The 26282-nt window shown below is 43.8% G+C and overlaps 1 protein-coding gene across 5 annotated transcripts in view; it reads right to left on the bottom strand.

Annotated features, from left to right (window-relative positions):
- The window catches only part of ACTN1 (actinin alpha 1), an 87057-nt gene that overhangs the window by 40610 nt on the left and 20165 nt on the right, over positions 1 to 26282 (bottom strand). For all 5 annotated transcript variants that reach the window (XM_039705105.1, XM_039705109.1, XM_039705104.1 and 2 more), the window contains exons 2-3: positions 5898 to 6012; positions 545 to 664 (exon numbers count right to left, since the gene is read on the bottom strand). In XM_039705105.1, coding sequence (XP_039561039.1) covers positions 545 to 664; positions 5898 to 6012 — 235 coding nt within the window. The remainder of the gene's footprint in view (positions 1 to 544; positions 665 to 5897; positions 6013 to 26282) is intronic.

Below are 26282 nucleotides of genomic sequence, written 5' to 3' on the forward strand. Positions count from 1 at the left end.
ACACTGGTCTCTACACAGTGATACAAGGCTTCCAGTCAGAGCATCCAGCTAGGCAGGGTGCACAACCAGAAGCCTGGAAGCCATGAAAATTTGGAACCTCTGGGGTCCCTGTCCTATGTTGGGGACTGCACTTGGTTTTGACCCATGCAATGCCTTCCAGCAATAGATCCTCTCCAGCAGCTCTGAAATAAGCTAAATATGAATAGCTGCTATGCTTCAATTCAGAGTTTTCTTCATTTGAGAAATATCTCAATTAATTTGTTTCTGCTATTGCTGAAAGTTTTCCTTAATTCACGAGAGCCATGAGAAAAGCAGGATGACATGACCAATAATCCCAAACGGAAATCATGTTTGGCAGCTTGGTGTGAAGGCAGGATTTAAATTCAGAGTAAAGGCCTACTATATCCCATTTTTAACTCAATTGTTTATTCTACAAGAACACAGTAGGGGCTAGGGAGGTGCAAAGGGAAATGACATGCTGCTATGAAAGAAAGGCAAGGGCTAAGCACAGCTTGGGCTCAGAAAAATCAGATGGTTCCTTTACCTTCTGCTCCAATGGATACTAGCTTGACTCCTTTGCTGGCAATGAAATCCAAGGCCTTGTTCACATTGGATATTTTGTGCACTCGCATTTTGCCTCTTTCAGGCTTCGCCAGACGTTCTCCTATTAAGAAAAGAGGCAAAAAAAAAATAGTATTTAAAAACAATTCTGAACCTGCTCATCCCTGGTGCATGTTTCCTGTGGTGTGGCTCCCACTGCTCGGCCTGGCAGAGAGATCTCCCTGCATCCTTTCAGGACAGCCACACTCTGGTTTAAGCACCCCCAGAAAGAATCAGACAGAAAAGTATCTTTTTAATGCACCACAGGTAAGTTGGTAACAGAGAACCTGTCCTTTTCAGAGGAGGCTTTCATCAGATAGGAAAAAAATCTGTTAAAACTCCACTGAGCTAGGCAGTAGAACCAACCTCCTCTAGCCACAGATAACGATGCCTGGAAAGAGCACAAACTTCCCTTCCCTCAACAAAGACAGGTGAGGAGCTGTCCTCCAGCATTTGCAAAACCCAACTTACGGGCAAATCTCTCCTTGGAACTACCTACAGTCAAGTATGAAGGTGATCTTGTACCTTGCTTTTTCTTTCCCCCTGCCAAGATTCAGACCTCCTACCTCTCTAGTCTCTCCACTGAATGGCCAAAACTGCCTGTAGCAAGAAATACAATTACTTCTGTGGCAAAGCGGCTTTATAATTGTAAGGACTGTCACATTAACTTCTTTCCATTAAGTCTGATGTATTTCTAACTCTACACTAGGTCTTTTACACAAGTGCATTTTAAATGTTTATACTGAGGCACAAACAAGGAAGCAGCCTAGCCCTGAGGAAAGAACAGGTCAATCTCTGATAGAAATCAGTCTTAGAATAACACCCAGCTCCTGACTGCAATAAAGCTGGTAGATTTGGAAAAGCACTTTCCAACCTTATTTATTTGAAAGAGGTACATTAAGTGCAGTGCTCTCCTTCTTGATAGGTTGTTGTAACTACAGTCTGCTTTTACTAATAATAACCCAAACACTCAGAGTAAGCAAATTAAAGCTTGGACAGGTGGACTTTCCAAAGAAACCTCTAAGAGAAATATAATTAGATGGGATTTCAGGAACCACCTGTATATGACAACATGAGAAGTGAAGAGAACATCCACTTCCAAATCAAAAGCTCCAGAATACAAAAACAATCTAAAGAAAACCCAAGCTGGTTTTGTACATTAAAAAGGTATAATTAAAAGGAGATCAAATGGGCAAGTCTAGGCAAATCACTTGACCTATTCAGTTCCAAAAGTCTCCTGCTATATCTTGAAGTGAATTTTTACATCAATGTAAGCTGACTCAAACCCTTTATTTGAGGTTTAAGTGTCAGAAAGAAAAGTACTTGGCTTGTTTCCTAACACAGGTGTGAGGAAAAGCTAAAACAGAGAAGAGAACAGTATCTCCACAACCATGCCCTCTAAAGGAAAAATGTCTGAAAATTACAATCCTTTAAGTGTTTCAGTGATTACTGTAAACCTAGTGCCATTACCTCTTACACTGAAGGATAAAACCAGATTCATTTTTAAAAGAAAACACTGATATCTGACAATTTAAGTAAAAGGATGCTTTATGGTACTGCCTCCTTCCTAGGATTAAAAGAAAAACCCAACTCTTTTGCTTTAATGGAACCTCAAGTACATGTCACAGTACACTGCTTTATTTTTCCATTTGGATAATGCTAGTCATTCTGAAGAAAAGTTGAAGCATTTTTATGACAGTTATTTGTGACAGTTTCACAGTGACATTTTAATGCGTAATTTTACAATAAGACTTAAGTCTTATGCAGCCAAATGTCAACAAATGGGTTGAGCCAGCTAAAACCCAGCCATTTCCTTCAGTTCAGTGTGACTGTAAACTAGCCTTGCAAAAAGAAAAATAAAGACAAGTGATTAGGTTTCGGCAGGAATAGCAAGCTGATCCAATTCACCTTGTGGCCGCATGAGCAATGCCAGTGCAGTGGAGAGCACCTGAACTGCTCTCCCTGGGGCTGGGGACAGCAGGACTGCTCCCCCTGGCAGCCATGAGATCCTCAAGTCACTAATGGTGATTGCAAACCTCTCTCAGATTCAAATCCTTTCTCTGTGAACTTTTTTAGCTTTCAAAATCCAGTGACTATTTCCTTCAGACACCATTAGAGACTTAGATTTCCAGAAAAAAGCATCATCTCTTTCCATGCCATACATTCTCCCTGGGGCTGGGGACAGCAGGACTGCTCCCCCTGGCAGCCATGAGATCCTCAAGTCACTAATGGTGATTGCAAACCTCTCTCAGATTCAAATCCTTTCTCTGTGAACTTTTTTTGTTTTCAAAATCCAATGACTATTTCCTTCAGACTCGGACTTCATTAGACTTAGATTTCCAGAAAAAAGCATCATCTCTTTCCATGCCATACATTATTAACAATGTGGACTGCTAAAAGGAAGCCTGCTAGAAATATATTCTACTTTGAGCTACTGGCATCACTGGCTTTTCTTCTCAGTACTTCTCCTAGCTGACAAAAGGAAAATGGTCCACTACTCGCTTCCATTCTCTGACTCTCATGTAGTAGCCCAAGGCTGTGCTGTAAAAGCCAAACGATGCAATGATGTGCTGCCATAGAAGTTGTTCCCTGCAAATTTGTTTAGGAAAAATTTCAATTAGTGAGTCTGTTTGAAGGGGGAAAAAAGCACCATACAACTTTATTTTAAAAGTACTAAATGTAAGTTCAAGCTTTTTCAGTCTTGTATTATTTTTAAAATGGCTTTATCAGGGGAAGGAAACATATATGGTGAAAAAATGAAAGTGTATCTTTAGGGGCAGTTTCTAAGGGGGGCTGCAGCTGTTACTTCCACCCACAGAGGCCAATCAGACAGGACCCACAATGAGGAAGTCCCAGGACAGTCCATGGAACTTCCCCTACTGTGCAGTGACTGGGGAACAAGGGGCTCTTGTGGGGCTGAAAAGGGACCTGTCAGCAGCACAGCTCACCACCAGAAGGTACCACACTGAGTAAAACTGAAGCACTCTCCTCTTGCAGACCATCACTGCTTCCCATACTTTGGGAAACAGCACTGGGTGGGAAAACTGCCTCCTACTTGCCCCAGATGCCTGGCACCAATGTGTTCCCAAGGACACATGTGAGGGTCTCCCTCCCTGAAACAGGTTTCCCACAGTCACAGCAGCAGTCCCTCTTCCACTGCAGGGTCTCAGGAAGCTTCCCTGGTGCAGACTCCATCCCTCCTGCCATGGCAGAGTGGCAGCAGCCCCCCTGCAGCAGGGGCAGAGGGAGGTAGTGCTCCCTCACCCCCACAGATCCCAGCCAGGGGGAGGAGGCACTCGGCTCCACACGGCTCTCAGCCAAGCTGACCCAGCACTCTCACGGCTGAAAGCTCTTATGGCCTCCTACTCTGGGTTAGAGGGGATCAGCCTGACACAGAGTTACCCTGCCCATGCCAAATTCCCATCAGCAGCTCTGCAGTCCCCCAAAACACATGAAGAGGAAGTGCGAGCCAGGAGCTGAAAGGAAGGCCAGAAGCTGGAACTGGAGGGCTAACAGCACCCAGAGACCCACCATTTTGGCAGACGATGAGTGGCCATGGCAAAAACATACACTGAGGCCTTGCACACATCAGGAGACTCCTGACCCTAATACACTGCTCCCCAAAGGGGCTGCTACTGCCCCACCTATGGACTGAAGGGGTTGCTAGAGGAGCTGGCAGCTGGAAGAAGTCTCTGTATGAGCAGTGAGGCTCACAATGGATAAGGGAACTGCAATGCTGGAAGTGAAATGAGGAAAACATGTGCTACGTTTCTCTTTTTTTGCCACTGTACTCAGAAGAGCTGCATTCCAGCTTCTGCGGCCTCTAGGGAAAGGATGCTCAGTCTTAAGTGTGTGAAGGACCAGGGCCCCTGGTGGGATGCAGTCCCCAGCTGTCCCCCACACCTGTGCCCACTGGCCACGCAGCAGCAGGCCGCAGGCACACAGCCATGCCATGCCCATGCCAGTGCAATCGGAAGCCACTGGCTTCTTCTCAGAGGTGGATCTGACAGGCCTTGCCAGTGGGATGACAGCAGAGGAAGAGTGGGAGATGATGCAAGGAAGTTAAGCAGCATGAGATACAAGATCCCTGCTTTAGCATCAAGCCTCATCGGCCTTCTCCTGCACATCCTTCTCTTCCCTATCCTCCAGTCCAGCTATCAGAAGCTAAGCCATCAAGGGTCCATCTGCCCCAGTGTTCAGGCTGCAGACCTGCCTCTCTGAGGGAACATACACAGAAAATACAGGACTCTGCCACCTCACTTCTTGCAAGCACTGCAGAAACAATGTGCACACTGCAAATTATTGATAGTGTTTCAAACTCGGAGCCCTCCAAACCACTGCCATGGGCAAACTCCCTGAGATTTAATTCTATATTCATAACTTCTTGAAAAACACTGACAATATACTGACAGAATCTTGACATAAAATGGAAAAGGGGAGGGTAAGGAAAGAAAAGCGACATAGGAAAGGCAGTCTAAGTGCTACTATCATGCCCATTTAATTGGAAAATATACCAAGGTCAGGAATTCACTGGATTGCTGTAACTGGCTCAAAAGCCTGTGATCTGGGGTGAACAATCCCAGTTTGATACAGTCTTGCCCTCCTTCAATCCCTCCTGCAACACTTTACTAAGGTATTTATTTCATGAGCACATCAAAAGGGATTAATGCTTACATGAAATAATCCCTGGGAGATATCTGTCTAGTAGTGGGACAATTGTGACACGGAATAAAAACAAATCTGACCTAACTTGTTCATGCCATTGCTTTTATTTCAGAGGGATTTTGATTTTCTTTGGGATTTGTTTTTTCCCCATGAAGGTTTGCGCATTGAGCCCAGATTGAAACTAGAATGGAAAAACTTGAGTCATGGCTGAAACTGAATGACACAGAAGATTTACTGGTTTGACTCCCTTCTTCCAGTAAATTCTATCATACTCCCACTGCCATGCGGCTCTGATATGATTTCCTAGTGCAGCATTCCCACACTTCCCAGAGCTGCTTCATCAGCCCTGCCAAGCAGTAAGAGCCACTGCCTGGACCTTCACAGGAGGCTGTGCATTCCTGACAGGCAGAGAAAAGCCAAGAAGCCAGAGCAGGAATGCAATAGGCAGCCTGCACAGGCCATGAACTCCGGAGTACATTCCAAAATGGCCAGTGCTGGAGACATATATTTGTTAGGGAGAAATTTGTTCCAAATCAGGAAGCAGCTGTTCTTCCATTCCAGCAAAAACTGCAGCATTACAGCCCTTGCAATGAGTACCCTGCACAGGCAGCACCACACAGAACCTCTCTCACCTGAAATGACTTCCAGAAGTAACATGAGTTTAAGACCATCCCTGAAATCTTCCTCTATGTTCTCAATCTGTGTCCCAGCCTTGCGGAGGTGAGAATTACACCATGCTGTAAATGTCTAAAACATAGAAAAGGAAAGGGGGGAAAAAAAAGAAAAAAAACAGTCAGTATTCTTCCCACGAACCAAATAACAGTTCCCAACCAAATCAGTGCAGTTAAGTACCATGACAAACACTCATTAAGTTATCATCTCTCCATCCAATGTCCCTGTGGAGCACAAGCATTTGCACCCAACTTACTACCCAAAGAAATTGCAGGATGTTTCTGTGGCAGAGGGAATCCGAGACAGTCATTTTACAGCTCCAGCACATCTGATGTTCTGGAGAGGTTTCCCATTTTCTGTTTGGCTTAGAATACCTTGAAAGTGATTTTTAAGCCTGCTAAGTGCTTAGATTCCTAAAGATTTCAAGTGGCATTAGATAGCACGTATTAATATGAAGGACAACAGAGAACAGCATTCCAGATGTTCTTGTCTCTAGAGAAGTGCTTGAGAAAAAAAACCCATTCTTCAACTGCCTCTGGTCTACTCCATCCCCAGCAACCCTTACACACTGAAGGAGAGCATGCTGAGCTCCTCAGGCAGGCACATAAATCACATCCCAGTAGTGTCTGTCCTGCTGCCACCATTCTCACTGACTAACTGCTAAGCAGACCTCCCTTTCCTGTGATCATCCCACCTTTCCTCCTACATCACATGGAGGAATAAATACTTTCTGAATGAGGATATCACCCATCTCAGCAGAAGTTCAGGTCCTAGAAAGGACAGAGGTAACCATCACTTAGTGACACTACTGTCTAGCACAGCCCCAAACTACTTGAGAGCCTCTGGCAGAAGCATCAGTGCAGCCATCTCAGAAGTAACATCACAGTCACTCTGTAATTAGTGATACCATGCACCACCACTGGAATAATAATCCAGGTCTGAAGTGCAGGACAGACTGAGACCCAAACTGCAATACAGCCAGTACTATGCAGGCTAAACAAAAGTTTTTTGAAAGCACCTTCTGACCTCAACTAGTCAAGAAGAGTCAAGACAGCAGCATCTCTCATGTGAGAGAAATTAATTTCACCACAACAGATGACAACACATTTTTTGTGGTTGCAATCTGTAAGCTCATGCTCTGAACAATGCGCATGTGGGGCACTGACAGGGGAGAGACCATCTCCTACAAGAGACGTGACAAGAGTTATCCCAAAAGAGTACCATGTGAACTAGTCTGAAAGAGTAAAGTTTGATGGTCAAAGCACAAGAAGCAAATACAAAACATCTCAGACACCTCAGTGTGGCACAGGCTTAGATAGGTGAATCAAAGAGCTGAATCTCATCTGAACTTGAAGAAGCTCTTTGACACAAAACTACTGTTTGAAGAGTAAATGGAAGCAACCAGGGGGACAAGTTTATTCAAGTGCTAATGAATGTGTTTCCCAGTGTTTGAACAGCAGACCAAGTAAACCCTTTCCTTTGTACAACCTGATAACCCCTCTATCACTCTCTAAATACAAGGCTGAGGTTACTCAAAAATGAATGTATCCAAAAGCTCAGTGTTACCACAAGGAAAGTCTTCCCTCCCTCTCCCAGATGTGGTCCTAGAGCCAATTCAACTCACTGACCCTGCAAAGAAAATTGTTTACTTTCTTAACATTGGTCTTCTGCTTGGTAGTGCATGGAGGCAGTTCAGCAGAATTTTAACAAGCCTCTAAAAAAAAAATATGGGCACACAAGGGCCAAGCAGGAGGGTGGAGTGGACCACAGCAGCCATGACATTTTAAGCTGCTGGGAACCACAGAACGAAGGACTCATTTAATACTGAATCACAGCATGGCAAAAATTTAGAAGTGCTTTACTACTTATACCATGCATGGGATTTCAAAAGAAAGATTACTCCAAATGACAATAGGATTGTTCTTCATTGTCTCAAAGCTGGGCTTTCACTACTAACCTGCTCTCATTTGAGTTTACCAGACCACAAATAGTGTGGCAGAATCTTTCCTTGGAAAAAGCATTGCTCAACAGCTGCCAAGCCTTCCACTGCTGTGCTCTGGCCTTATTCTCCATTGGGACTGTGGAATGGAGCAGGAAAACACAGCTGTAAATACTTTTATGGCAATGGCTCTTTGGACAGATGCATGCATTGTGAAAGTCTGGGATCTTTTTCTTCAAAATGGCCTGGTTTCCTTCCAGATTTGGAAGCTTGAAAAAAAAAAGAGTAAGTAATTAAGCACCTTTTATTGCTTTTTATTGTTAATCCCCCAAGGAAAAAAAAGAGGTGGTAGGGGTTTTTTTTGGAGTAAAAGTGGTTTTATTTGGAAAAGGGCCCTGTATCCTGAATACATCCTTTTGGTGCTATTTTCTTCATTCTACTGTTTGAGCTGTATTACAAGAAGAGAGGTTAATTTATTTGGCTCCCTTTTGTAGCCAGGCTACTTCACTCTTCCAGAAAGGGAAAACGAGAGCAGAGATGCTTTCAAATGCTACATCATCATCACATGTCAAAGTATGAGAGTAAGTTTTGTCAGAAAGGTTGGGGATGCCCATGAACCTCCTTCTCATATCTGGAAAGCAGACAAAGCAAAATACCTTGAGCTAGTGCCTGGACCTGGGTGACATTACGAAATTAATGTTGATTTGAGGAGGAGCCCTGAGATCTAACTCACACACCACAAGGCTGCACTTTTATTTCTTGTCTGACTTCTCTCAAGACATTTCAGTTTTGTGCTCCATCAGCTCAAAGCAGATCAGACATCTCTGCTTTAAATCACTGATAATTCCAAGAGAGCTCTACAGGGCAGCCCTCAGCACAGTTTGAGGGTGGAAGAGAGTCACCAGTTCCACACTTCCAAGAAACACAGACGAAGTTAAATGCAAACCACAGATCTTCTAAACTCTGCTTTATTAAAAAGCCTGGCAGGATAACTAGATCAGTGAGAGTATTTTTATTGCTGCAAGAATCATCTAGGGCTTGGTAGAAAACAAAGTCCCAGAGCCAGCATCAACTTCTCATCTGGAACCATCCCCATCTCATCATGGCCTAGAGAGGCTGAAGTGACACAATTCCACAGAACACAGCCATGAGTGGCAGAATGGACACTTCAGCTTCTCAAGTACACAGTCCATGAAGGGTGAATAGATGGAGCACACAGTTTCCATGAGAGAATTCCCAGATGTGCAGACATTTTCTCAAGGCATCTTCAGGTCCCAGAGGAATTCCAACAAGCATAATAGCATAAGCAGCACAATAGCATATGGGAACAGCAACAATCAGTATCCCAGTGTGGATGCATTAGGCCATTTTAAAAGAAAGCAGCATTATGAATGTGTTTAATAACTGTAGTAGGAGTCACAAACTGTATTCACCACAGATCAACCCAGAGCAAAATCTATCAAAACATAATCATCAGGTAATAGCTTTATGTTGCATTTACTGTACATACTGCAGAGGGGTAAAACACCCTCATAGTTCAAAGTAGTAAACTGGAAAGAGATTTCACAGGTAGGAGAAGCCTGGAGAAATGCATCAGAAAAGCAGAGGGAAGCAAAAGAAAGGAAAGCTGAAATTTTTGCTGTCCACTCAATCTTGCAATCCTGGCAGCCTTGTTTAGAGCCATTTTTACTGACTTGGCTTCATGCATCTGCATAGGATCCTTTTTGTTATTCTAGGAAACCTACTGAAACCTCCCACTCACCCCAGCCACCTTCTGGGCAACACAGCCGCTCCTCCCCACGCCTTGAGTCACAGCTACCAGTGGCAACTGGCTCGGTGGCAGCTAAGCCCTGCTGTGCTGCCTGGCACCAGCAAACAAGTTTTCAAAAGTGGAAAGGGCTGTCAAAAGCAGCCAGCCACCTTTCTGGTGCAGGCCTAGCCCTGGGAGCAGCCAGGTGAGGGAAAAAACCACAAAAAGCCACCACATCTGCATTTGCTCTGGTAAGGTGACTTGCACCCAGTTCAGAGGGCAAAAATACACTGCCAGGCAGGAAGCTACCTGGAAACAGCAGAGGTTCTTCCTTGCTGTTTGCAGACACAGAAGTCTGGAGATTATTCTTCTGCTTACTTCTAACTCCCTGTCCCAAAGACAAGAAAAGAAATAGTCTGTTAATCTTGAGGCTTATGAAAGTTTCAGAGCTGGAAAACTACTTAGTGTTAAATAATAGCACAGAAACCTCACACCATAAATTTTCTGTGGCAACTGCACAAGAGGTGCAAACAGAGCTGTGTTTCTTGGCCCTTGGACCTTTCCATATATTGTACTTGCAATTTTATTTTTGGACACAACAGATTGTCAGGATACCCCTGCAGGTCTGCCTCTTGTTCACTGTTCACTATGGTAGATGTCTGATGAAGGAGCACATGTGTTTGCATGCATATGGATGCATTTCCCATCACTGCTCTCTGTACTCCCTGCTCCTATCTAGCTATGATATGTAGTTTTTTGGGTTTTTTTTCTTTTTACAGCCCAGCCTAATCAGCAAGATCCTTGACATCAAAATCAACTCTTGCTATTTGGCTGCTGAGTCCTGCACAAAGAATAGCATATTGGTATTCTACCACAGTACAACCTGTCAGAAAATAAAACAATAACAAATGTTATTAAAAGCAAGCAAATATGATTAACTATTCTGCTGCCTCATCATATTTCCTGTTGGGGTATCCTCTGCAAGGCTACCTGCATACCTATTTTAGCAGTCATGCACACCCTTTTTCTTGACACAATGTGAAAAGTCCTTGCTTCTTCACTGTATTAACCCTTTCCCAGCCACAAGCTAGTTGAAACAACAGCCAGGTGATAGCCAGTCCTGCAAACAAAACTCTAATGAGGTACCATCTTCAGCTAGGTCCTTCCAGGCGTCTCCAGCCCTGTCAACTGCAAACCCACCCACACCACTTGTGCATACACACATGCACTCTCTGGTATTCTTTGACTTCCCCAATATTTGCTTTTGTTCCTGAAAGCCAATAACCTTTCCCCTCCACACTTATTTCCAATCTGAGTACCCTTCTGGTACCAAAGTGCCTCAGGCAGTAATCTTGAAGCCTAGGGAAGCAGGACATAAAAGTGAACATTTTAAAGAATGTTTCTGCCTCAAAAGCAGCAGTACCAATACCACTTGGAGCAAATCTAGAGAGCTCTTTGCTGAAAGAAGGCAGTCATAAGGTACTTTAGCTGCTGAGCAATTTTAGCAGTGTAAATGTCGAAGCTACCACAGCCACATAAATGACAGATACTAAAAAAAAATAAATAAATGGTCAGTTTAATCTCTTTGTGGCTGCAACATTCCAGCTTTATCTGACCTTTCCAGATGCTCTTTACTTCTCCCCTTGCTAAATCACCCTTCCACACAGCCCTGCTTTCCATGGGCAAATGTAAACTTTCTGGCACAGCCAAGAGACTGCCATATTTGTGTAACAGCCCTGGAGAAGCTGTAACTGAGCCAGAGCTCAGTTACCTCTCTTCTGTCAGGAGAAAGGTCTGCCTTAAGCAGAAGAATTCACTGGAGCACTGCCCCTCCAGACCACCACCACTGTGCTCAAAGATCAGCAGTGTTCACAGCCACCAAGGCAGCCCCATTCCTTGTGTTTACACTGGGGATGAATTTTAATCAAGTACTTCAACACAGCTCTGCTGTTGAGATTTGTCCACAAAGGTTTGGCTTCTGTTAAGAGGGGGATGGAGCTGCTAGCACACAAATCTCAGTCTAGTAGCACAGTTTGATGCTGTCTACACATGTGCTCTGCGAAGGGAGGTCTTGAGCGGGCTGAAAACTATGAGTGCTAGCCCAGGCTTTCTCCTGGTGTTGCAGGGGAAATGACAGCAGGACTCCCTTTCCAGTCACCAGAAAAGAAAGCAGGATGTTCAAACAACACTTCATACATGGCTGAAAAATAAAATCAATTTACCCAGCTGCAAGTGCTGCACTTCTGCTACTCCTGCAGTCAGCAGTGCCCCTGGGTTTCTGACTGCACAGCCAGGCTGCATTCCCTGCCTTGCCTGACACAAACCCTCTGTGGCTCCTGCTCACTGCAACACCACACATTCCTTACAGGACTGCTGGGACAAAGCAGCTAATTCTTGCAACAAATTTTACACCCAAATCCATGCTGAAAGGAATTTTATTTAAATTATCTGAAACAAGGACTGCAATCATTTAATGACATTTAATAGTTTATTATAGCAGGCAGAAAACTGCACATACAGCTTTTTTTAAGCAACAGGATTACTAATAAAGCAGTCCAGCTGCCCCATAATGGGATCCTTTTCACCTTGGTAGCCTGGAAGCTGAACATACTGGGTCAATTAAGGAGGCTGCTAGTCCACAGCCACCACAACTCTCTCTCTCTTGCTACTTGAACAGAGAGACAAGGCCATCATCAACTTACTAACTGGAAGGATTTGGTTGGGGAGGCCATGAAAAATAAAGCTCTACAATCCAGCTCCAGTTTCCCCTCATTCAGCAGTAACTCATTTACTAGCATTACCTCTCAGGGTCTCATGTGATTTTCCCTTCCTAATGCTACTGCTCTGAATCCTCCTTTCACATCTTAAAGCACTTGGAAGAAATGCTGGGGTCTCGTGGGTGGCTGCTTAACACTCTCCCCACACTCAACAGAGACTCAACTGACAGGCTTGGTTGCAGCTTCTTTTTCTGCAAAGTCTGTGATAAAAGCTGACAAGAATAGGCTCATTTAATTGGGCAGTAATTACAAAGTAATCCCAGATCCTGTCAGCACCCTGGCACTAGAAAGGCTATGGCTGGACATAACAGATCACACCAACAACCCCAGTGAAGAAAGCTGGGCATTAAAAAGGCTGTTCATGAGATACAATTGGCCCATTGAATATCTTCTCTGCCCATGTGCTACAAGTGACAGAAGCTTTATACACATACATATTATTGGTTTTTAATAGTGATGGAGGAAGTGCAGACCTTCTACAGCCCTACTTATGTATACTAAACCTCCTGGATTGCTCCTTGGTGTGCTTGGATGTCCCCTAGAATGCCCAGAAACACCCAAAAATGGTTGTCCTCTACCCTGAGGGGAGTCTACTACAGCCCTCCTTCTGTATACTACACCTCCTGGATTGCTTGGATGTCTGCTAGAATGCCCAGAAACACCCAAAAATGGTTGTCCTCTACCCTGAGGGGAGCCCTAGGAATTGCAAATCCTCTATACAAACCTCATCACAAGTATAAGGAGCCACCCAAAGTGCCTTTTATTGAACCTGAATTAGGAGAAAAGTCACCATTTGCCATACTCCCCAATCTCATCTTCTAACCTGAAATACCTTCAATACATATTGCTTCGCATTGGAAGCCACATTACAATTTTGAAAAGAAGAAAGGCATTTGATAAGCCCTTTTGGTATTTATGTTCCAAGCCCAGTCTCCAGGACACAAGGGTAGTTCAAAGAGCTTGGTTTGTGTTGACAAGCTACATTATCAGCAGCTGACCTCTAAAGAATTACAGGTATGATGCTCAATTTGATGAAGGCTGCACAATGAAGAGCTTTGCTTTCTAATAGAGTTGGCCTTTTAGAAGGGCTGAAGGAATTATATGGATATTCAGAAGGAACCATTAGACACAACCATCAGCACAGTTTCACCACCTCCACAGAAGGAGCTCAGTACTACTAGCATCAGTGCTAATGTGCTGTTCTGGCTTAATTGCAGCTGCTGAGTTCCAAGCTGAAAGACAAAATATAGCCCACACCACTTTCTCAAGTGCTATGCCCTGAAAACAGGAGGTATCATTAGTACCAGCATCTGCTCAAAGAACCAACATGTGGCTGCATAAAGATTTACTGAAGGTGAAAAGGCAAATTGTAAGTCTACATGCATTTATCAACCCCAGGGCACAGCCTCTGCAATTTGGAAACACTGAACTCGGTCACTTTCCAGCCACTTTCCAAACCCATCTCTGCAGCTCAGGATGAGAACAACAGTAAAGCAGCAAGAGCTCCATCCCCAAGTGTAACTGCATAAGCCAGCTTGGATCTCACTGGTAGTGCGAAGTTCTCCACAGAAGTCTCTCTGTCCAGAGGACCTAGGAGCTGCTGCATAGAGAAAATAAGCTCTTCTGACAGCCAATTCATCCTTTTGGACACTGACAATGAATCAGCAGCACATCACTTGCAAGAAGCACCAAGTAAATTCAGTGCAGGAGTTTTCATTTTTGCTCACTGGAATACAGTTCTCAGTGTTTTGCACAGTTTTTAATTCTCATATCCTAGAAGACAGGACAAAAAAATAAAAACCCAAAGTCTGTTCCACACTGGTTTCCCAGTGCATGGTGTTAACTGCTTTGGAGGCAGAACACGCCCTTTTATTAGCTAACAACAGGCTGAAGTGGCAAGGGCAGAAATCTCAATCCAGCACACTTCCTGTCCAACACAGGGTAAATATTTGTTCTCCTCCACATTTGTACCTCTGAAGCCTTTAACTCCACTTCTGCTACAAAGCTGCACCATTTCATGAAGAATCTGCTTCTGGTATTTGAAAGCTACTGACCATTAAATCAATGAGTTGATTGGTATTTCAGACCAGTAAAATAAAAACTCTTTTTACTCCTGAGTTACCAGAGAGCACTAATAGATAGGAAAACACAAGAAGCCTTTGAACATGCAAAAACAATGAAAAAAAACCCCAAAACTATACAAGGATATCAACTGGCTAGAAGAAAGGTCTTTTAGAGTTTATCACGAAGTTCAGACGAGTAAGACTCTTCATTACACTCCTCTCTCCTATGAAATCAGCTCATAAATGTCAACTTGCCTCCAAGCTCTCTCGTAACAAAAATTAAACAGAGCTTGTCTCTGCATTTTATATGCTGAATTTCCCACGTGCTTTATAGCTTTTCAAGATATACTGGAAAAAATCACTTTACCACACTAGGATGCAACTATTTATAGACTGAGAAGTGGCAACAAACCACTGAAAGCCAGACTGTTCGATTCCTGGAAGCTGAACTCCAACTGCTCAGCACAGGATAGCGCCAAGATACCAGGATGAAAACCTGAACAAGCAGCCTTATATTCCTGATGGCAGGCCTGCACTTTATATCTTTATAAAGTGCAGACCCAGTACTGATTTCATCATGAAGGTGAGGTGTCACCCACCTGGGCCCAGGAACAGGCTGGGGGGAGGACAGAGAACACCTGGCACTGTAACACAAAGCAGGACATGCAGCTCTGCTCCAGCTCTGGCCTATCTGAGAGCATGGTGCAAGACTTCTTTCAACTTGAAGCAGGTCAGGGAAGCACCTTCACTCTGGTGGATTCCACAGGCAGACACAAACACAACTGCTCCAATGAAGGCTTGTCCTGCTTCTGCCATGAAGGAATACATGTGGGGCCTGACAATTTATTCTAAGTCCAGAGAGCCAGCAGTGCAGGAGCTGATCTGGCTAAAAGCCCTTCTGCCGTGTAGGTTCAGAGACATCTGGGACTGCCCAGAGTTTCCTGGGAGGATTCACAGGTGGTGTTTTTTCTGTGGCCCTTCTTTGGCTGTTTACATTGCTGATGATGGGAAAGGGAGGAAGAGGAAGTTACAGCTTCATTTATCCAGGTTTTTTAAATACAGAGCTATGTAAACAGGTTGACTAATTGAAACAACTGAATGTATTGACCACTGTTCTGTATGGATGTTGCAAAACTAGCACAAAGCATTGGCAAAAAGTTTAGGGACTCTGCAGCTCTAGAACATAAAAAACTTGAAATAATCTGATTTTCTAAGGGATGATGGCAAATGTTTTGGATAAAAGAAATGATAGCTGCATTCAAACAAGAAAGAGCCTCCAAAACAGTGTTTGGCATGCAGCCTTAGAGCTCTCTGTCAAAGAGCAAGGAATCAGAAAGGATAGGCTACATGGCATAGATGTACTGTGTATTTGGCCTTCACTCCCATCACCAGTAACACCAACTCTTGGATAAAACATGCAAAAAAGAAGTAAGATTTTTGGATACATTTATCCCCTTAGCCATCATCACTGTCCCTGACACAATGTACTGTCAACATTCAGAGCTCTCAAAGTCATTTGCAACTGTGAAATGCGTAATTCCCAGCTCCAGAGAGGTCATTCCCAGCTCCAGAAGAGTGCCTTTTGAACAAGGTCTGCAATTGTTAAGGTCATTCACCTGAAATGGGATTTTTCAAAATTAAGAAAATTGCTCCTGGGTCAAGATGACTCTGATTCACATGCGCTACCAAAGAAGTAAGGGCTCTGAAGATGCACAGGGATCTTACTGTGCTAGGAACTACCACACACAGGGTGAAAAGCTGCTCTGTGCTCCAAAGCACTTCAACGTGAGACTTGAGATGAGGGTGGAAGTAGGCAGTGTTAGTCAGGGTGCTTGGCAGTGGTCTCAGCACACCCACAGCCTACCTCTTGTCATTTTCCATATCAAGATCATAGTAAACTAGAGACACTTGATCCACAAAGACTGATCCTATGTGAAGAAGGAACAAACAGTTCACAACCCCTACAAGCGACACAAAGGTGTCTGAACTGCAGCCTCCTATGTCTGAATGCCCCCACTCTCCAATGCTTGGAGCCACCAGGCTGCTCTCAATAGCTACATCCATGCCACAGTGCATTCTGCTCTGGTTTGGTCCGTGCTGCTGGTGCTGCCAGCCTAACCTAAGGGAAACAATCGAACTGTGCCAGTCTACAGCAGATCACACCTCAGCAAATGAGGCAGCACAAACAGGAGCAAGAAAGCAATTGGAAATGCAATGAGCAGACAGCTGGCATCAGGGGCTGATACAAGTGCAGGCTGACATCTCACAGCAGAGGTTGAAATAGGGCCTTAAAAGAAAGATAGGTACCTTATATTTAACAAGGTGAAGAAAGGGATGGTACTGAAGAGACATGAACTGAAGGGCATGTCTAAAAGTGATGGATGACAAAAATTACTGCTGCAGCTGTTTGGGTGAGTGTGATTGGATTGCTTCATGGAGGTTCGAAAAAAAAGAACTGCCGTTACTCAAACATGTGATAATTGAGAGTCTGTGTGAACGCTGCATGGAGATTCATCAGCCATTCTAGAATAAATAAAATGTCAGGTCAGAGCAGGGAATGTCACACCTATTGTTGGATAAAAGGATTTAACTGATCTGGGAAAAGGCAAGATACTGAATGTTTACATGAAGGCACTGTAAGAAAGTCTCACTGCTAACCCATGTGAGCAGTAAATGTCTTCTGAAGTGCAAAATACAGAACTGATCCTTGTGAACCCTGAAAAAGGACCACCTGAGCACACTTTCTTCCTCCCACCTCCACCCCTGCTACACAGAACAACACAGAGACTGAGAAGGTGGAACTGCTCCTCCATCTATCCCCAAGCAGATATGGTCCTTTCATTCACACAGAGAGCAGGAGTTATCACCTTTTACTGCTGTTCCTCTGTAAAGCCAGCACAGACAACTAGGATGGGACCGAGATCTCCACTTTCTCAGGAATGAAGAGGAGGTAAGTCTTTAGCAAGGCACAAGCTTTCCAGTGTGTCCATTCCGCGCCTAATTGAACCTGCAGGCCTTCAACAGTGCACAGACAAGCAGTGTCAGGATGATCAGATCCTCAGTGAATTACTGGGAGCTGACCACAGGAATTTCACCTCCCAGGCTTTAACTCTTAGGTGGCCTCACATATTTGCACAATTGTAGGCTCAACAGTTTTTTCACTTATAGTTTAAATGAAACCACTAGTAACAACAAAAAATTTATATAGATCAGCATCTCTGTGTCCTGTGGTTGTGGGAATGAGCATTTATTAAGGTAATGCCCATATTTAAAATTGAATTGCATTGCCACTTTCTTTTAAATGGATACCAGAAGTACGAGAGCTACTATGGGTGCTGGGATTATAAAGATGGTCTTTTCTGGAATCTTAAGACATATTCTGTGCTTAGGCATGAATGTGTCATCTAAGAGTAGAATACAACAGGATTTAAACTCTCTACAATAGCACTGAATAGCAAGCTATTTCTCAGTGAACATCACAGCCCAGGAGGGGTCTAATTAGTGAGCATCTCCCTGGGCCTCAAGGCATCTGCATGCCACTGCAAGCTTCCAGCACTGACTTACCACCACACACACTGCAAGTGATGGGATCTCCCATCTTCATGCAGTAAATATAGTCCTGACTGGTACTGAGGTGAGCTTTGAGTGACCTGTGCCAAGCCTGTGAGTACCCCTGGACAGCACAGTGAAAGCAGTGTAGAGCATCTAATGCAAGGCAGCAGAAACAGTGGCGGTAGTACAGCACGCCTTAGCAATGGCTATCTGACACAGGAGCTGTCACAGGGCACAGTCCCCCACAGAGATTAGGGCCCAGCAAACATGGGAACTGAGGCTGAGCAGTACAACAAAGCAAAGGGGAGTTCACATCTTCCCAGCATGTTGCATTCAGACCAGGATGTAGAGCTTAAAACAAAGTAAGAAAAAAGGACAGCTGAAGATTAAAAATTATGATAGGGCATAATTATAGCAGGAGTTATGTTCCAGACTGCTGTGGTTCAATGTTTCAGACATCCCAAGAGACCAGCAATTGCATTAAGAGAGATGGAGGCAATGCTGGCTCACTCAACATCACATCTGGCTGAGGACAGCACAGCGCTCTCCCGTGCGTCCTTCAATTTGCTGTCTTTGCTCCAGATTCACGCTCCTTGGCCCTGCCCACAGCCACCAAAAATTCAGGCTGGGAGCCTAGGGACAATATACTTAACTTTAAGGGGATGCAATCTTTAAAGAGTGTCTTGATCTCATCAGCAAAACCTTGTATTTTTATTTGTTTTTATATTAATTATATTGTCTTGAGACTGTTTATGTAGTTTATCAAAGCAAGAAACACTACCTAAATGAAGTCAGATGTGGGACTGATACCAAGGACTAAAACCAAAAGAGAAACATTCCAGTTTGTTGGGTATTTTTGTCGTCTTCTTTCTTTGATCTTTTTATTTAACTGGAACCATTAGCAAAGGCAGTTCCAGTTCTTAGTAGCACAGTAGCTCTGAGCTAACATCTATTAGTATTGTTTGCTATTTTAAAAGGTTGTGCTACAGGTTTATAGTCTGACTTTCCAAAACTTTTACGAAAAGGAAAAAAGGAAGCAAGATTTAAAGACACATGCACCAGGGATCTGCAGTACTTTGGGAGAGGGTGTTGAGCTTGTTAGAATAGCTGCCCTAGGTAAAGCCTGGGAAAGGCAGCAAACTTTCTGGATTTAATCCAAAGGCTACCAAGGAGAATGTTTCCACTGACTGCTGGGAGTTGGGTTTAGGCCCTGCACTGTGGGGGAGAGTGGCAGAATGACAGAAGTCTGATGACTCTAACCACGTCCAAAGGAGCCGTAAGGAGCTGCTGTATTATTTAAAAGCAGTTACATAGAACACTTTACCAGATATTATTGGGGAAAAATTGATCTCTTTTTAAACTTAGCAGCAAGATTTTCACCATCCTGATGACAGGAAAGCCTAAGGGAACATAGCAGGAAACACACTGCAGGAGGAACTGGGAGGAAAACACTGCTAACCAGCCAGTTCAGCCCATCAGGAAATGTTTACTCTTTTTTATTTTTCCATGTCAAAATGCTGGAGGCTTCAAACTATGCTCTGAGAGAAGAGAACAAAGGGACATAGGGGACACAAGTCTCAGCATCAATGTCCTGGCCAAACAGACATTGCCATTGACTGGTGAGGACTTGGGGACCAGCCCAGGACTGCCTTCTGTTAAAGTCATATTCTGCTCCACAGTCACCCTCTGAAAAGATGTGATAAGCTCAAATGTAACCTATATTACTAACACCACTCTGCTGTGTCTGGCTTGGGACACAGGCACACAGGGCAGCCAGGAAACCACATGAAATATTTGAATGAAGAAGGATTCAAATATTGAATCCTGAATCGGCTGAGCTGACTGTGATTTAAGCACTAGCCACAGACACAGTCAAAGTCAAATTCTTGCATTTTCTCATTTCTAGGAGATGAGGTCAGAGAGCTCACCACAAGAGAGGACATATAATGTAAAATGGATGGTGAGTGCCAGAACTATGCTGGGGGCTTTTTCTTCCTGTGCTCCACACATATCCAAAGCCTTTCCGTTTATAGGAAAGGCATTGGTATAAAAGGTGCATTCTACATCAGACCAGAGGAGGCATCATTCTGGGTATGAAAATGTTAACTCAGTTAAGGAATAGGAGGAAAATCTCCAATGTTTTCCCTCACTAAGAGGAGCATTCAGATGGACAGAGGACTGAAGGAGAAAAGAAGAATCATGTATTTTCACCAAGGAAAATGAATATACCTCTGAGTTTATGATGTGCTAGCAATTTCTAATAAAAAGCACTAGATAGCCTTTTTTTCCCCCCTTAAACCAGCTTTAGACTGGAAAAAAGAGGATTGGAATAATTCTTATTTGCCATGACAAATGTCCCAAGTTATGTGTATAAATGCAAATATCTTAGAAAAGAGCAAAGACAGAAGAAAAGTAAAATCCCAGCAGAACCAAAGTTAATTTTTTACAGGCAACTTTACATTATTTGTTAGCATTTCCCTTTTCTTACTGCAGCTCCATTTCAACCCTAATCATACTCCCATATACTTGCTTCCTAAATTGTGAGTGCTCCCAGTTGATGGCTGCAAATTCCCCATTTTCAGAAAAGCCAGTTGCAGGACAGCTCTGACAATTTGGCCTTTTTTCTGCTCTACATAAAAGGGTCTGTTTACAGCAAAGGTGTATATAATAAAAATAATTTGCTACAAGTTGCAGAATTTTGCTCTAGCAGTGGCACTGTGATATCTTTTGGGAACTTTAGTTCAAATGCCTTATGCTCCCCCTTTCTTGTGGAAAGAAAGTGGGAGTTCTGCAGGAACTTGTTTAAAGGCACTGTCCACAATAAGCTATGCAGTAGGATGGTACTTTGCAGAGGTCTAATGGGTGCACATAATGGGAGATGTAATTCCCCTTGGCAACCACCTCACAGATACAATTGAGGAATTGCTGATGGACCCCTTACATACCAGCATTCCCCAAAGCACTGTCAAGGCACAGGGCACACACACAGTGCTGCCACTTTTGCCACCAATCATGCAGTTCCTCAATGCAGTGACAGCAGGCTGTCTGTAAGAGGACAGTCACTGGGAAGTGAATGTGGCAGCTCAAAAGATGGGAGTTTGCTGAAAGAGGAGGGCTGAGAGGAAATGGTAAGGTTTAAATTTCAATTCACCTGTAGGGAGATGGATGATGAATAGTTGAGGTGACCAATGTGAATAGGGTCAGGCAAAAATTAATTATTATTTACCTCTGCTACTGTTTAAAGAGAAGAGGTGATGAAAATTGCAAGATGAAAACTGTTACTGACTTGTTCAGGAACAGGAGGACAAAAAAGGGGAGATGGGGGCTCTAGTTTTGTGTTTTCTTGCATGAGAGAAATTGCAAAACTAGCTGAGTGAAGAGGGTTGTGTTACAAGTGTTAATCTCAGTCTGGTAGTGGTGGCAACAGGCTTTGGTCCAGCAGCAGCTGGAGAGAATGACCATATGAAAAAATCTTTACTATACATGAATATAAATATAGAATTTTCCATTTCTCTTCCTTTTTCCTGGAAGCATATGGCATTTATTCCCAAAAGTTTCAAATAGCAGACACTGAAATGATCATTAGCTCTGTGAGCAAGGAATTATTTCTCCACCTAAAAAAAATTGTATTTTAGCCTTGAACATAATGAAATCCTGCAAGACGAGATATATTATCAGGTGATATGTAAATCAAATTAATTTTTAACCTCCCTGTCAAACAGAGCACAGGAGCTCACTGTGAGTCCAGCTGTACATTTACAGCATTCATGACCACAGGAGCAGTCAGTCCTTAGGGAGATACACTACAGGATGTGCAAGCTACTGGTGGAGGTGAGCATTTGCACAGGTTGCATCCACACGTCTCTGTAAAACTGTTCTGATGAGCAGCTCACCCCACTACTGCTACTGGTTCAGGTTTACTTTTGGCGCTGGGCTCTGCAGAAACTGCTCAGAAACCACAAACCACACTTTAATAAACAAAACACATACACACAAAACAGAAATTCCACCACAACTAAAACCCAGCCATCCTTCTGCTCTTTCCACCTCCCACACTGAGCTTCAAACTTGTATTTAAAAAAACCCAAAGTGACCAGCTCTGTTCAAAGCATTAGAACAGCTGGAACACAGACACATCAGCAGTTCTAGTCTTTGTACGCAGCCACTGGTAAAATGTCTGCATAAACTCGTTATAAGGGTTTCTGTATTTGCTTCCATTTCTAGGCTGAGCAGAATGGGAAGAAGCCACAATAAGAAGCAGTATTAGAGAACTCTAAAAGCTGGAGTGCTGTGCTCAGACCCCTCAACCCCCCAACAGGGCACCCCTCAGCTCTGCTCAACAGCTGAGATGGGATTAGTTAAAGAGGCCAGAGGGAGACATGGAGATGGCTGCAAGGCATACCCTCAGATCAGAGATCCCCAGAAACAAACAGTCTGAGCACCCCCCTTGTTATGCACTGGAGAGCTTCACTGTAAACACACCCTCTACTGAGGCAGAGAGCAGTAATACAAACCAGATGCTGTAGGGAATTTTTTCCCTCTTCGTCTGCACTAAATTTAAATACTGAGCTCTTCTTTTGCCAATTTATTCTTAAAGGGCCTGTATGCTACTCTTCATCTCTATCCCACTTGCTTGAATTTAACAGAGAATTCAGTAACACTCTGTGCACTTCAACCACCCTGAGAAACTCGTGTTCTTCACAAGGTCTTGAAAGCTGAGTCCTAGCTTTCCAGATACTTGGCCAGGACCCCTCACAGCTTCTCTACCCTCTAACCTGAGAACAAATGGAATCTTGCAGGTGAAATCATGGCCCTTAAAAAGCTTCCTCCTCCTTGACAAAAAATCTACTTCAGGTCTTTATCTTCTGAAGAGTGGTGTGGTGGATTCAACACAGGAGCTTAATTCTCACTTAGACAAAGTGTTTTTATTTGCTTTCAAAAACTGTGCCAGACCCGATGAACACCAAGAAAGCCCCACCAAGAAGCTAGTTTTACTATAGTGCCAAGGGCAATCCAAGGGCAATGCACCAGCCTTCTAGCCAGGTGACCAAAACCATACTTATCCAACCACAGGCCTTGCATCCGAGGCAAAGGACTGGAAATCCATTGCTTCAGAAACACTGTCTCACAGCAGGGAGGACAACACCCAAAGAGCAGTGCCCTGCAGGCAATGGGCTCCCCCCACACTACCCCCATGGCACTCCAGTGTCCCCACTACCACAGTACAGCTCAAGTGACTGCACCTGCCACAGGCACGAAGCCAGCACCACCTTCCTACTGAAGGCTTTTTAAGGGATCATGGCTAATCGTAAAAATGGAATCGAGGTGAAGAATCATGGAGCTGTGGCCCTGGCTCCTCTTCCCTTTGCTGGGCTATCAAAACCCACAGCTGCTTTGGTTATCAGGAGAGTTTTTTTTCCCAGGAAGCTGCCTTAGCCACTGACCACCTCTAAACATCGGCTGTCCTCAGCAACTCACAGAAATCACACGTAGTGAAACAGACAACATGTCATTCCTGAAAGATGCAAAATAATGCCAGTGCACATTTTCCTGCATTCTGTTGTGTTCAATTCCAATTGGTTTCAGCTCTTCTTGAAAAGTAATGCTTCATCCTCAAAGTAAAATATTAACTTATTTATTCTTTGATAACGAGCCTTCAGGAAGCAGCAGTACTAACGAATTCTGGCTCCCTACATTGCCCCAGTGTGCTGGTGTCCAGGTAAGGAACAAACCTAGGTGGCTCACTCCATCATGCCACACCTGTAGAAACAAGATGCAGCTTTCAGCTTTCCTCTTTGATGCCAAACTTTTCACTTCTTTTCTCCATTGACATAATTGACTTTTCACACAGAAACAGCCCTTCTGGAATATAAACTAGCTAAAGGAAAATGGAAGCGTAAAGTGGCCAGTCTCCATTGTGGGGAAAACTACGTAGAGGGTTACACAAAATCTCATACAAGCACAAACATCACCTGATGTAATTACCAGTGACAGAGAAAAAGAAGATGATCAGTAAGGTGTAAACATATTTTGGTTTATAAATCCTAGCTGTGAAGAACTAGATTTAATCAAAGACAGGTGAGTAACAACAACAACAAAAGTCACGGGTGATAATTCCCCAAGGATTCAGCTGTATTGAAACTACACAAATATCTTACTGAATCCCAAATTAACTCAAAATAAACTGGGACAAAACAGGGAAGAGCCATAAACTCATCCCCTTAAGAAAGAGCACTGCCCCATATGTGAAACTGCAAGTACAGGTGAGGAGGGAACAGTATGAACAAGAATTATGGGCATCACAGTAAGAGCACTCTGCTCATGCTGAGCCTGCATGCAGAGCACAGTGAGGTCCTGAACCTGCACAACCAGACAGCAGGAACAAAACATTTTTGTAAGCAAACTCCTTAAATCATCTGAGGTGTCCAAGGTACTTCTGTTTTACAGTTCAGCAGGAAAGGGGAAGACAGAATTATGCAGCAATTGTTCCATATATTTATGTAGAGTTTGACTTAAGTGAAGGTCAGATCAATATTCTGTGGCTTACAGTCAGTTTGCTTAGGTCTTTTAAGGCAATACAAAGGAAATCTGTCCTTTCCTGCCCCTCCCCTGCCACTCTTGGAAAAGACATTGTCAAGGTACAGAAATAATTGTGGAAACCTAGACTCTCTGTGGACATTATGGTTGCATATTAACCACCAGTGACAATAGCAGCTCTGAGGGCAGCACAGGGAGGTGCCCTTCTCTCACACACAAAATTGAAACCATTCAAAGGCTGGGGTACTTTTTTACCTTGTGTACTTCAAGTTCTGAAATGGTCTTACAAAGATATAAATTTTGGGTTGATATCAGAACTGGGCTGTTTCATATAGTAGTGCCTCAGCATCCCCCACAAAGCAGGGCATCAAAACCAGTGTGAATCATCACAACACATTATTTGCCTAGACTGAGCATGCATGCTATCGTATCTCTTAACTCATACCCTTCCTCAGAGTTTTTTCTTCCTTTGTAGTAAGCTCTGATCTCATCTGAAATGTATGCTCTTTTAGCTGCAAGGTCCCCAACTGGCATATGCTGCCTTTGAAACTCTCAGATGTGGCTCCTGACCACAGGAAGCCATTTGCAGTCTGGCTTGCAGTCAAGAAGAACAAAGTACAAGGATGCCTGCTGCTTTATACTTGCAAATGGGTAGCTGGAACCACTACTTTTACCTAGGACAACAGGCACACCTTGTTTTCTGTGATGCACAGAATCACAAAACAGTTCCGGTTGCAGTGGACCTTTAATCTAGTCCACCCTCCCTGCAGTGAGCTGGGACATCCTCAGCTACATCAGGCTGCTCAGAGGCCCATCCAATCTGACTTTAAATGTTTCCAATTAACGTTTCTATCCAACACCTCTCTGAGCAGCCTGTTCCAGTGTTTTAGCACCTTTATTGTAAAAACCTTCTCTCTTATATCTAATTTAAACCAACCCTCTTGCCTGCACTGCAGAGGCCCTGGAAGCTACACAGGGTGCCTGCCTACACACCCCATTCACTTGTTAGACACCATTTGCTTTCCACCAGCTGTGCAGCCTTTGGAAAAGCAGGTGCACTCAAGTAGCACTTTTTTTAGAAGTCTTTTTTATTAATTGCAAGGAAAGGAGTCAGCAACAACAGCACAGGCTTCTCCAGTGTCTGCCAGCAGCACCTGCATCCTCCAGCAGCTTTGGAGAAACCCCAGGGCCTGTTTCACACTATGCTCATATGCATGGTGATGAAGGAGACACAGGAGGGATCAACTGCAGCACTACTTCTGTGACAGAGCAACACACACCCCTTACTCCAATGACTGAAACCCCACGGGTACAGCAGGGAATGAGGCTGGAGTTGCTCCCACTTCTGATGTGAAGGATAAACATGAGGTCTCTGCTCAGGGAAAGGCAAATTATTTACACAAGACATTTCATTTGAGAGTAGGATGAGGCAGCAGGGACTCTGCCTTTATTTGTAAGCTTGCAACAAAGAGTATTCCTGATAAGAGGACACAAAACCATATGGGGCAGACAGAATGATGTAACTGCAAGCCCACAGCACAGCAAGTGGCACACCAGTGCTCATACCAGATCTGCTGAGACTCATCACAGTGATGGGTCCTCTCTCCAAATCATCTCTGGTATCCTTCCATCACAAGGGACAGGACTTGCAGAAATATCCAGGCCTCAGGTAGGAAGCAAATTTCAGAAAAAGATAACACCTTCCTGAGAACAGTTTCCTGCACGGC

The sequence above is a fragment of the Passer montanus genome, unplaced genomic scaffold (assembly GCF_014805655.1).
Source record: "Passer montanus isolate IOZ18808 unplaced genomic scaffold, ASM1480565v1 scaffold18, whole genome shotgun sequence".
Classification (NCBI taxonomy): domain Eukaryota; kingdom Metazoa; phylum Chordata; class Aves; order Passeriformes; family Passeridae; genus Passer; species Passer montanus.